The sequence below is a fragment of the Pygoscelis adeliae genome, unplaced genomic scaffold, assembly GCF_000699105.1.
Source record: "Pygoscelis adeliae isolate BGI_AS28 unplaced genomic scaffold, ASM69910v1 Scaffold261, whole genome shotgun sequence".
Classification (NCBI taxonomy): Eukaryota; Metazoa; Chordata; class Aves; order Sphenisciformes; family Spheniscidae; genus Pygoscelis; species Pygoscelis adeliae.
Window position 1 is genome coordinate 781,394 of NW_008824115.1, and position 12,131 is coordinate 793,524.

Below are 12,131 nucleotides of genomic sequence, written 5' to 3' on the forward strand. Positions count from 1 at the left end.
CCCATGCAGCGCTACAGGCTTGGGGAAGAGGGGCTGGAAAGCTGCCTGGCGGAAAAGGACCTGGGGGTGTTGGTCGACAGCCGGCTGAAAATGAGCCGGCAGTGTGCCCAGGTGGCCAAGAAGGCCAACAGCAACCCTGGCTTGTATCAGAAATGGTGTGGCCAGCAGGAGTAGGGAAGTGATTGTCCCCCTGTACTTGGCACTGGTGAGGCCGCCCCTCGAATACCGTGTTGAGTTTTGGGCCCCTCACTACAAGACAGACATTGAGGTGCTGGAGCATGTCCAAAGAAGGGCAACGAAGCTGGTGAAGGGTCTAGAACAAAAGTCCTATGAGGAGCAGCTGAGGGACTGGGGTTGTTTAGCCTGGAGAAAAGGAGGCTGAGAGGAGACCTTGTCACTCTCTACAACTACCTGAAAGGAGGTTGTAGCAAGGTGGGTGTTGGTCTTTTCTCCCAAGAAACAAGCGATAGGACAAGAGGAAACAGCCTCAAGTTGCGCCGGGGGAGGTTTAGATTGGACATGAGGAAAAATTTCTTCACCGAAAGGGTTGTCAAGCATTGGACCAGGCTGCCCAGGGAAGTGGTTGAGTCACCATCCCTGGAGCCTAAACAATTCTGTGATTCTATATTCAGTAGCAGCAAATAGAGAACAGTGTAATGCAGATAATAAATAAGTGTGTACTGATATTTTATGTAGTTGTGGATTTATATTCTTGAAAGGAAAATATCTTGTACTCAGAACTTTGATGTCCTCACTGGATGTTTCTAAGCTAAGAGCCTAAGTATCAAAGAAGGCTTCAGTGTATATGCCAGAAGCTCAGCAGAAGGGTAAGATGCTGTCATGGAATGGAGCCATGTGCTTTATAATCAATTAGGATAACTTCTTGTTAACAGTAAGAAAACAAAGCAACATGCTGTGTTACTTGTGGTCAAGCTCCTTTTTGCTAGTATAACAGGTAGAAAATACCTTTGCCTTTCTTGCTGTTGGTAGTTTCCTGCTTTTCTGTTTCCTTGTAGCACAGCTGCGTTGGCATGAGTTACGTCAGTGTAGACCTATTACTGCAGACCATTCTGTTCTGATATGATTTGATTAAACTGATTAAAACTGTTGATGAGAACCAGCAGTTATGTTATGTACTGAATTCTCAGGCCTGTTAACGAGGATAAGGTCAGATATCCACAGCATTAAAAATGACCCTTTTAAGTGTTGAGCAGATAATTTTGTCTCTTTGTAGTTTAACTTTGTAAAATTGTTACTTTGTGGATAAGAATTCTTGCCTTGCCCCAAATTCCTTGGTGCTTCACCTCAAATCTGGCACCTAGGCAGGGTACTTTCTGGCCCACTTCCATTAAAATGAGTCATAATTTCAGTTTAAATAGAAGATCTTTGTCAGTCTCTAATTTTGAACAAAACTGGGCAGAGAGAGTAGTTCGCCTAACTGCTCTGCCAGCGTGATCTGCAGGCTGGGAGGTGGGGTGCTAAACTGTTAGATATCTCGAAGACAGGCATGTTAGAAGAGCAGAATACTTAATCATTTTGTATCTAACACTGCTGTCTATTTAAAACACTAGGCAAAAGGTGCTAATAAAGTAGAAAATATTTCAGAATTTTGAGCAGCAAACAGAAGAAAAATTACCATTATGTTTTCATAACTGATATAGGTTAGATATAAATAGTTATGTTCTAAAAAAAAAAAAAATTGTTTTGCAGAAAGTGTTTTGTGTCCTAAAATGTTTTTAATATTCCTTTATATGGTCAGCTTTGCCAGTCTAATTCTTCATGTAGGGTAATTCCTGTGACAGATTTTGCAGATTCATTGATAATGGGGTTTTAATATGCATTTATGAAAAGCACAGTTGGATGGCATAGCTTACTGGAGAACAAAACAAATAGTTGTTCCTGAGGTAGTCTTTGAGAGTGGTTGATAGCAGCATTAGAAGAGATGTCAAGTACCACCTTGATTGTATTCCAGGTTAGGCTTCTGAATCTTTGTTTTGCTTCATGCCTTGCTAAAATTTTAATAACGGATGCAAAAATGTTACCTAGTTAGCTGAACTCCAGCATGGTTTACTTAGTGCAGTTTCAGATGCTATCCATATTTTAAAAGTAGGAACAAAGAAAATTTTGAGAACTGAGGGAAAAATCCTGCAAAAATAGGTCAGGTTACAGAAGTATGGGGACAAACTTTTTATCTGGGGACAAACTTTTTAGCAGGGCCTGTTGCGACAGAACAAGGGGGAATGGCTTTAAACTAAAAGAGGGTATAGATTTAGACTAGATAGAAGGAAGAAATTTTTATGCTGAGGGTGGTGAAACACTGGCACAGGTTGCCCAGAGAGGTGGTGGATGCCCCATCCCTGGAAACGTTCAAGGTCAGGTTGGCCGGGGCTCTGAGCAACCTGCTCTAGTTGAAGATGTCCCTGCCCACGGCAGGGGGGTTGGACTAGGTGACCTTTAGAGGTTCCTTCCAACCCAAACTATTCTACGATTCTGTTCTATGAGTATATTCTCAGCATTTTTGTGTTCCTTGAGCAGTGCCATACACACATATGTTCCTGCAGATGTGGTCAAAGTGGTTTAAGATGTTACTGCCCAGAAGTGGATATTGTTAAGTTATCCCTTCTGTAGCTGAGAAGCAGGAACTAACTGCCTGAGACTTGTTAGATTGTTTCTGTGGGAAGTAAAGACTGGCTTGTTTGAATTGGCATTGGAAGGACTACAAGTGTTGTCATTAGGTCTGTTTCATTTCCCCTGCAGAGGTTAAGGAAGTGCATATCTGATTGCACTGTTAGACTTCACAGCCTGTTTTTTTTCAGAGAATGATAACAATGGCCGATAGATTTTTTTTTTTTTTTTTTTAAATAGGTTTCCACTGAAACAATAATGAAGGTAGTCTTAAATGCTGATGTAGGCAAAAAGAATCACTGAGCTTTCTGTCTGAAAAGTCATTGAAAAGTATTTTATTTGCTCTATGCTGATACTTAAACTGCCTTTCAGGAGAGTTGTTTAAAAAAAAAACCTTCAGCAATAGGTTTAATTTTAGTTTTCAGGGATAGTTTTAATAAGCATGGCAGCATTTTATGAGTAGGCTTTTCATCTGAAGCTACATGATGTACAGATGTTACCAGATATGCAAATTGGTTTTCATCTTTTATTTTTTATTAAGGTAGTGGTAAATGAGACCATGAATCTTCACAATTCTATTTCTGCATAGTTAGTGTAATGTCTTTTACCATTTGAGGCTTGTTTTACTTGGTGCTTTTTTATGTTTAAATCTCGTTTGTGCTAGCAAAACACACAGAACATGTTTCTTGCCAGGTCATGAAAGCATAGAAAACCTCTGTCCAGGCTACTTTTTTGATAATCTTTGTAAGAAATTTCTTGGGAAAATCAGAGAATTTCTAAATAGAGCTTTAAGTATTAAATACTCTTACTGTTAGGTATTCTAAATTTATGTAAAGTAGATCCAGCTTCCTTGTATATATTGTAAGCGTAGACCAGTTAATAATGAAGAAATTTTGGGTTCTATCTGATTTTGAGTTTATGGAGGTTTGTTTCATCTTGAAGGAGAAAAAATAGTAATATTTGATACAGAAAGAGTGGAAGGAAAGGATGTGAGAATATTGTCAGCTGGTGTGTTTTGAATCCTGCAGTCAGAATAGTTTTAGTTTTCTCTTTTGCCCATACAAAATTCTTTTGACATTTGTTAAGTTCTGCAGAAGTTCAAGGAGCTCTTTTTCATGTGCATTTGATTGCAGGACTGAGGTTGTAAATTAGCATGGTATCTTAGTGAAATGCTGCTACATTGGAGAAAAAAATTCTAGATGAACTGGACATAAACTTTGATATGAGTTCTTAACAATCTTTTTTTTAATTTGTCTTTGCCTTTGGTTATACTGAAAATCAAGCTTTAATGTAACTGACCACTTGGTCAATTCAGTTTCACTGAATCACATGTTTTGATTCTTCAATAGAGGCTTACAGCTAATCCAGGAGGTAAGCAACGTAGCAGGCTGTCCATCATGTCTCAACATCTCTGCACTGTTGAAAACTGTTTCGTAATTCCAGGTCAAGCCTTTGTTCCAAAGCCAAAGGTAAGTTTTGATGTATTTCTTTGGGTTTTTTGTTAATTTGTAAGTCAAGCAATATATCTGATTTTGAGTAAGGAATGCAGTTGGGTGCTCTAGTTCAACATCTCCATACTACGAAGTGGAGTGATGCGATATTCCTGTAAACAAAGCATACTTGCTTCAAGAAGATGCTTTTCTTTTTGGTTCCTCAGAGCTTGGCTTTGACCTTCAAGCCTATCTGTAAGATCGGGGTACTTCTTTGGGTGTTTCTGGAGAGGGAGATTATGATTTAATGACAAGATAGTCTGCTAGGATTGTAACATCTTTGGAAGGCCTGCTGTTTTACAGTTTGCATTTATAAACAGTTTGGGAATTGTGCCTAGAAAATTTGATGGGTCTTTTGAAAAGACCCTGATAAGTAAAAGCTTTTCATTTGTCATCTTTGTCAAAGATCTCTAATTTTACCATATCTATAATCTTTACATTTCACCCTACTCATCTTTAGCATATTTAACTCCCTCCTATTTGCTATAGCACTTTGTCACCTACATCCTACTGCCTGTTTAAAAAAGTAACAATCTTTTCTCCCTCCTGTCTGCTCTTGAGTGAGTAGAGGAGAACAGTCTCTTTGCTGTCCTCTTATCTACTGCCACTGGTTTTTATTAATAGTCATTATGATTACAGGAATCAAGAATTAAGAAATTAAACTGCATTTTGGACAAGAATGTATCTTCTTCTTCTTTTTTTTTTTTTTTTTTTTTAAATGTGCGCCTGACACTAAGTGGGTCTGTTTTCCCTGAATGCACATGGAAATCTGCTGTTCTGTTTCAGAAATGAACTTGCAGCTTCTGAAAGTTCCTCTTAAACTGGTTGGTTCAGCTCATCAATACATCTCCCTTCCTCCTTATCACAGTCTCTCTCTCTTGGTCTTTTTACTCTTCAGGCTTATCTCTTGAGAACCTTTGGAAGGTCATTTGCTCTCTTCTATCACAATGAATTTTAAGGCCTCTATCTGTGCATATTTTGATGATGATTTAAAATTCTGTTAGTATTTTTTGAGCAAGTAACTGTTCAAACATGTTAAATTATTAGTCGTGACAGCAGTCTGTTGTGAAGAAAAATGACCGTGCTTAAGACATCTTAACTTTTGCTTTGCATTCCCCCCCCCCCATCTCCTAGCTGAATGAAAAATAATTTCAGGATGTCATCTCACTGTTAAATATGTGAAATAGTGTTCAGTAAGGCCAAAATTCCAATTCTGTGGTGGTGGTTTCTCAATGGTGGATACAATTTGAGGGCATAGTAGAGCTAATGTAGTCAAAAGTCTTGTGCAGACTGTGTCTCAGAATTGGGAAGCTATAACTGATATGTCCATTTTCCTGTACTGAAAAGGCCATAGTTGACTGAGAGAGAGGTAACTCAGAGAGTTGTGACAAATGTCTTAGTATAAGCAAATCCTACAGTCAATTGGTGCTCTGTTGAATAAAAAAGGCAGTACTGCTAAAGGCAAGCATATTTTTATTTAATGTATTTCTTTGAGTTAAAACAAATATTGCTTATATAGCAAAAGCAGAAAGTAGAAATTTTTCAGGCAGACCTGGCACCTGTTTTCACTATATTTTGTTTCCTTCAAACTCCTGTTGTAGATTGATCTTCTGTTTTGTCCCGTTCTTTTAGCCGTAGACTGACTTGTGGTTTTAGATACTACCGATTCTGATAGAATCTTTGTTTTCTTGGAAAGCTCTTGCAGCATACTGTGAATGAAGTGGCTCAGTGCTTGATTTTTGTTTCATAGGAATACAAAGAAGTTCAGGTACTTCTGTATAAAGTTCTAGGAAGAAAAATTTGCTGCTTCTGTAACCGATGAATACTTCATTTTCCTCGTAGTATGCAATTATACCTTTTTCTTATGCCCTCCTGTAAAAATGCCTTTGGTTCTTATTTTACGAATGTTAGTTTTAATTCACATACCTAGCAATGATCACAGCTTAGTGTCATGTCAAACCCCTTACTAAAGGTGGAGATGCATGTTTTTGGGAATGAGTTGTTTACCTCATTTGCTCAATGAATGAATATTATTTCAGCAATACCTATGAATGTCGAGACGTCTTGGTTTATGGAATGTAATGGTGCTGCCCAGCATTGTGTCTAAGCAAAGAAAATTTGGCTTTTTGGTCATAGTTAAGTCTCTGCAGTACTGAATAACTGCTGATACTAGCATTAGGAATAGTACAAAACAAGCTCCTTGATGAATACATATGAAACTCAAAATATCTACGTAACTGTAGTAATACAAGACGTAATTCCATTCTGTGTATATTAGAATAAAGACTCTTTACATACTAGATGCATAAAACATTTCGCTTTCTCAAATGCTATAACAGATCTTACTTTTTTTCAACAAGCTATACATATAATTTTAAGGCCCTTTCATACTGTTTTAATGACTTTTGGGCTAATAATAGGGAAATGAAAGTTGTATATAAATATGCAAAATGTTGTATATAAATATGCAAAATAAACAGCAGTTGGTTTTGTTGAAAGACTTGTCAAACATTATCATATTCCTAAATTTCAAGGCCTGTCTCATATCCCCTTTTCATTCCCTTACCTATGCTAGCAAATTAACATCAATTTGATTCTCGTTTAGGGAAACATTTACATAGAACATACTCTGCCAATGACCAATACAAAACAAAATCTGTGTGTTGAAAGAAAAGGTTAAAGGATCTAAGATTATTAATCAAAATAAGGGGGTTAAGAAGATAAATTTAAATGAAGAAGCTGTCTCTTTATCACCATTGTATATTACACTTTACAGTAATAGAATACATGGGAGTGGGCCTGAAATAGACCCTACTGGAATAATTAAAAATACTTACAAAGTTCTTCTAGAAGGCCAGAAATGTAGAAGACATTAAACGGTAGCTGTATTATTTGAGCTGTTAAAAGCTACTTTGAGCAAGTGTTAAAAGCTACTTTACTCTGGTGTAAACCAGAACGCTTCCAGATTTTTCTGGAACATAGATATTTAGTTTGTATCCTATGTGTTACAGTTGGCAGGTATTTTCATAGTCATGGTTACATTTCTGTTGTTGTATTGCTCCTCAGATCTAGCATTCATTGTGTAGTGATAGATTAGCAGCAATTGGTGAATGCCCAGTAGACATTTCTTTAACAATAATAAATGAAACCCAGAGCAGGTGGCAGTTAGGGGCGGGAGAGCCATTTTTGGCAAGATCTGAATGGTACTGCTGATTCTTCAGCCTGATATGCAGAATATACAATGCAGCTAAGGTTTGGGGCTATGGGGTTTTGTTGTGCTTTTTGTTTTGTTTTGGTTTTTGTGTGTGTGTGTTTGTTTTTTGGTTTGGTTTGTTTTTTTTTAAAAAAAATCTAGTTACCAAGGCAATTTAGAACTGAAAATGAAAGGCAGATGTGTCTGTTACTTAAAAACCATTGAATCGGGCTTCTTGGACAGAGTGGTGTTTTGTTTTTTTTTTCCCTTGCATCATAATTAAAATAAAGATAAAAATGTAAAATACAGTATCAAACATTGTATGTAATTGATGGCCTGATTTGCTAAATACAAAGCAGTTAGTTTTTAAGCATCTTTGCTGTAACAAGCCATCAGTACATTAATTGTACTGTCAGTTACCTTTTAAAATAGTTCCTTTTTCTTCAATAAATGTTACTTGGAAAGTCAAAAAGAATAGTTTGAAAAATCAACAAAAAAAGTACTCTTGTAGCAGACTTAAGCATTGTTTCCTACTTCACTCTTTTTGTGGATGCTGCTATAAATTAAATACCTTGCTTAAACATAATTGCAACCCAGACGTAAGAAAAATTAAGTGCTATGTTACATATTCTTTGAAATAATCAAACTACACTTAGCACAAAAAAAGCCTGAATGGATAGAAATAACTGTATTTACACATAGTCCTTCAGGTTGTAACCTGCGTTGCTGTCCTGCTCTGTGGATGGGAAATGGTGCTGCTTTGGAGGGTAAATCCATGCTCCTTGCTGCTTTTTAAAACAGGAAGTGCAGAAGATCACACCTGCGATAAGCAGAAATGCGGCTGAAATGAATCCTGTATAAACCGCTCCTCCTGGTTCATGTTTACTGCTCTCTGGAATGGTCTGGTCCAGAAAATTTGAAATAATTTCTCTCGTGTACCAGGATGTTGGTACTAATTCAAAGATTCCTGCAAGAATGAAGCACACTCCTCCAGCAAAACAAGCGTGACTTTTGCTGTCAGTGTCCCCTCCCAACTTGGTGCATTTCATTCCAACTGTACTGATGCAGATCCCAAAGGCTGATAGGATACAAGACAGTACCATGGTGGTCCGTGCAGCCTGGATGTAGACGGGGAGAGAGAGAACAGAGTATTTCAGGGTACAGCTAAACATCCCAGTGCTGTACCATGTGCAGTCCATCCAAAGTCCTTGCATCTGTGTTATAGCTGTTATGATATTTGAACCAACATCTGCATTTACCTTCCAGTTTGGTAGCAAGGTGGCTGTGATACCTCCAAAAACACCAAACAAAGCCAGAATAAAAGCGAAGAACTGCAGACTTGCTGATGCCATGATGATTATCTGCTGTCACCTTTTGTCTGCCCGTTTCTCTCTTGTAAATGAGTGTAACCGGTTGGTAGCTTCGTAGCCAAGGCTGTAGCCCTCTGTGTAATAGGAAGGGGGGGCGGGGAAGAGAAGTGCGAGGGGGAAAGAAAAAGAAATCAGCAAACAAAAAAAGCTTGCATTTAAAATCAGAGCTATCTGAATGAATATCTGAACATGACCCTGCAGCAGATGAGAGCAGCTGAGCAGCTGTACACAAGGTACTTGAACATAAAACACTGTCCATTTGCCATCATTTAGAATTGCTTATAAGAAGGAGCTGCTGCCCTTTCATACCTGATTGCAAGCCATCAAGCAAAACTTATTTTACTGGAGTTGGTTTTGGTAATAGTGTACAGACTGCGGGCTTACTAGACAAATATACATTATAAATGGAACATTAGAAACTTGCAGATTAGAAGTCATTGTGGAAAATGCATTGTACTCTTCAACTACCTTCCTTAAGTGTGTTGATGGCTGTAGTCAGCTCCTCTTGACTATTTTATAACAATGAACATCGATAATATTATCTTTTGTTTAAAGTATGGTTAAAGGTAATGCTTTATGTCAGTTATTTAAATATTGTCTGTTCTTTTGTTTAATACCTGTTACCAAATTTTTTTTTGAAGGAGAATAAGATTGAAATTGGTTTATGCAGTATTTTCACAATTAAGTCACATGTGACTGCTCTAAATCAATATTTTATTTTCAGTCAGTGATTCTCAGTCTTTCACTTCGAGCAGCAGTATTGAGCAAGTCGTAAGAGTGAATATGATCACTCTTACGATGCTTGTATCTGTAAAATAAAATACTGTTTTTAACACTGATAGGGAACAACTCAGTTGTCTGAGTGCATTTTTTATCAGCCTGAAATTGTTCGCAAATTTGCCATGAAGTGGCAGTTTTAAAAATTTATTACAAAACCTCCCTGCTATTCTTGTATAGAGAGTCAAATTTCATTTGACAGTTGAGAGCAGTTTAGGCAGTATGATAACTGTGCACCTGGGAAGACAGAACTATTGCTGTTACATCAGCTGGACTGTTGGGATAGCAGATGAAGAAAAATGGTTTGAAACCTCTGTGACGAGGATTAGAAATGGTGACCTGCCTTTTGAGTGGGGCTGCATAATTGGCAGGTTTTGTCTTTCATCAGAGTGATCGAGAAAGGGCAGTCCTCAATCTGGATTATGCTTTCTAAGACATTCTATCTAAACATGAACAATAATATTAGAATTGGTCTTCAGCATTAGAACTTTTTTGGAAAGCCATAATAATAGGGGATAAAGTTGAAGTAAGTGGAACACAGAATATCTGCAGCATCGTGCTCTCATTTCAATTCATTATACATAAGACAACAAGGTTTTGATCAATATGTATTCTACCAGTCTTTATTGGCATTACCTAACCAGTAATCCTCTAATTCATATATTGTACTTATTTCAGGTAATTGTTCAAGGATGTGCTAACTCTGTCCAGCATCTATATTTTAAAAATACTTAAGGTGAGAATGTTAACAGCTACTCATTTTTAAAATCTTACTTTAGATTTTAGATTTAGACCTGCCTATTTCCAAACCCCTTCAGTTTGTTCAAATACGTATCATTTGCTGTATCGGGCCCATGGGAAAGATAGTTTAACTTCCTTTTACAGAAGGAACTGACATGTCTGGATAGCTCAAAACCGATTCAAAAGAATATTCTGGAACAGCTAATTAGGATCTTGAGTTAGCCTTTTTCATTGCTTCCTTTTTAAAGTTTCAGCATATACGAACATGCAAACATAAATGCAAACCACTGCAGATGGTAGTCATACATTACATTTAATGGGATCAACCAAATTAAAGGCATGATAAATTCAAGTATAAGCACTGCAAGTGTAATAAAAAATACAGTTATGTTTCATTCCTGTTTGTGTGGCACTTACTGCTGGATGTGAAGTCTGAGATGTAGATGTCCTGGAAAAATGCAGTTTCTCTTGAACGGAACTATCCCTTCTCATATAAAACTGCATTGGCATGTATTAACAAAATTTCTTGGAATGTTGTTTTTTTTCTCTTCTCTACAGCAAGTGCATTACTGCTGTTTGTTCGCTCTCTTAGTTCCATCTACCCGAGAATAAAGGAGTACTTTGTTTAATGAGTTTTGTTTGACAAACACTCGGTAAGGGAAAGCAAAGAGATTATGGAGAAAAACACATGGAGGCCCTTAGTCCTAAATACATAATGATATCCAGGTTCCATGGTGAAAACTCTGAATAGTGATTAAAAGGAGTAAAATCCCGAGAATCCAGAAACTCTGTAGACTTATGGATTGGGGGGGCGGGGGGAGGATAGGATTCATTTAAGTTGAACTGAGAGCCAGAGCGTTTTGTTGTTTTTGGGTTGTTGGGGTTTTTTCATCACAGATAATCTTATTAAGAGTTTAAATTTCCTAGGAAAGAACTATGCAATTTATTTTAATTTGTATTTGTAATTGGAACAGCAGGATATTTCTATTCAGCTACAGGTTTTGCTTATCTCTTCTTGATAGCCATAGCCTTCTGTAGGTCATCCTCTAACTTGTTGCCTTTGTTTAAGTCTGTACAAAGAATAAAGGAATAAAGCTACTAATAAGGCTTATATGGTAACTGCAGCACATCGGTGAAGTGGCCTCGACAAGTCGGTGTGTGAAATCAAGAAGTTAGGAGAAAAGTCTTGCTGATTGCAGCAGCGATATACCCGTAGGTTCTGTACCTGACTTTTGGTTTCCTGTGATCCTGTTTGTGAGCCTAGTGTGCATGGGGTTAAGTTACAGGAATTCGATTGTTGCTGTTTGCGCAGTGGCACAGTTATTTTCTGCTGGAAGTGAACCGAAATGAAACGCTCGCATCAGAACAAGATCACTACGAGATACACGTATCTGATGTTAGACCTAACATTTGTCTGTAGTAGACAGATAACATGCTAGTACTGAACTCTTGGTTGGTGAAAGTGCTGGCTTAGAACTATCTTAGTAGGATCTCAGGCAGCCGGTTTTAATGGAGTTGTAAATGTTCTGCTTAGGTTTCAGTTCCCTGTGAGTAAATTACAGCTTGAAAAAGGGTATGGGGGTTTGCTTTTAATACAGCCCTGTTGCAAGATACATGTATTGCCTCTCATGAGACCTTTATTGTCAACAATTAGTAAAAATTGTCTCATTTAAGCTTATTCTGATTTAGAGTGTTGATTTCATCAGCAAGGCAGCAGACTTCTCTGAATTAAATTGTACTGTCATGTGTTCCTCCTACCCTACTAGAACATAAACCTTCATTGTACTGATACACTAAAACAGCAAGGGGTGAATAATTGCTGTATTATTGACAGTTCAGGGTATATCAGTTGAATAACTTTCATAGTCATTATTTTGTAAGAATTGAGTATTATTTTGTAAATACTTCTAACGTACTTGGGGGGGGGGGGGGGGG

General features: G+C 37.5%; 2 protein-coding genes across 2 annotated transcripts in view; one reads left to right on the forward strand and one right to left on the reverse strand.

Annotated features, from left to right (window-relative positions):
* TFB1M (transcription factor B1, mitochondrial) overlaps positions 1-12,131 on the forward strand; it is a 32,952-nt gene that overhangs the window by 11,508 nt on the left and 9,313 nt on the right. Inside the window, exon 5 of the mRNA XM_009334291.1 lies at positions 3,975-4,094. Within this exon, the coding sequence (XP_009332566.1) occupies positions 3,975-4,094 (120 nt within the window). The remainder of the gene's footprint in view (positions 1-3,974; positions 4,095-12,131) is intronic.
* On the reverse strand, positions 8,001-8,906 carry CLDN20 (claudin 20). Its single transcript, XM_009334290.1, has one exon. The coding sequence runs from the start codon at positions 8,658-8,660 to the stop codon at positions 8,001-8,003; it is 660 nt and encodes a 219-aa protein (XP_009332565.1). The 5' UTR covers positions 8,661-8,906.

What these genes read in the sequence shown, in the direction of transcription:
- CLDN20 (XM_009334290.1), bottom strand. Translation starts at nt 8,660, where the DNA reads ATGGCATCAGCAAGTCTGCAGTTCTTCGCTTTTATTCTGGCTTTGTTT.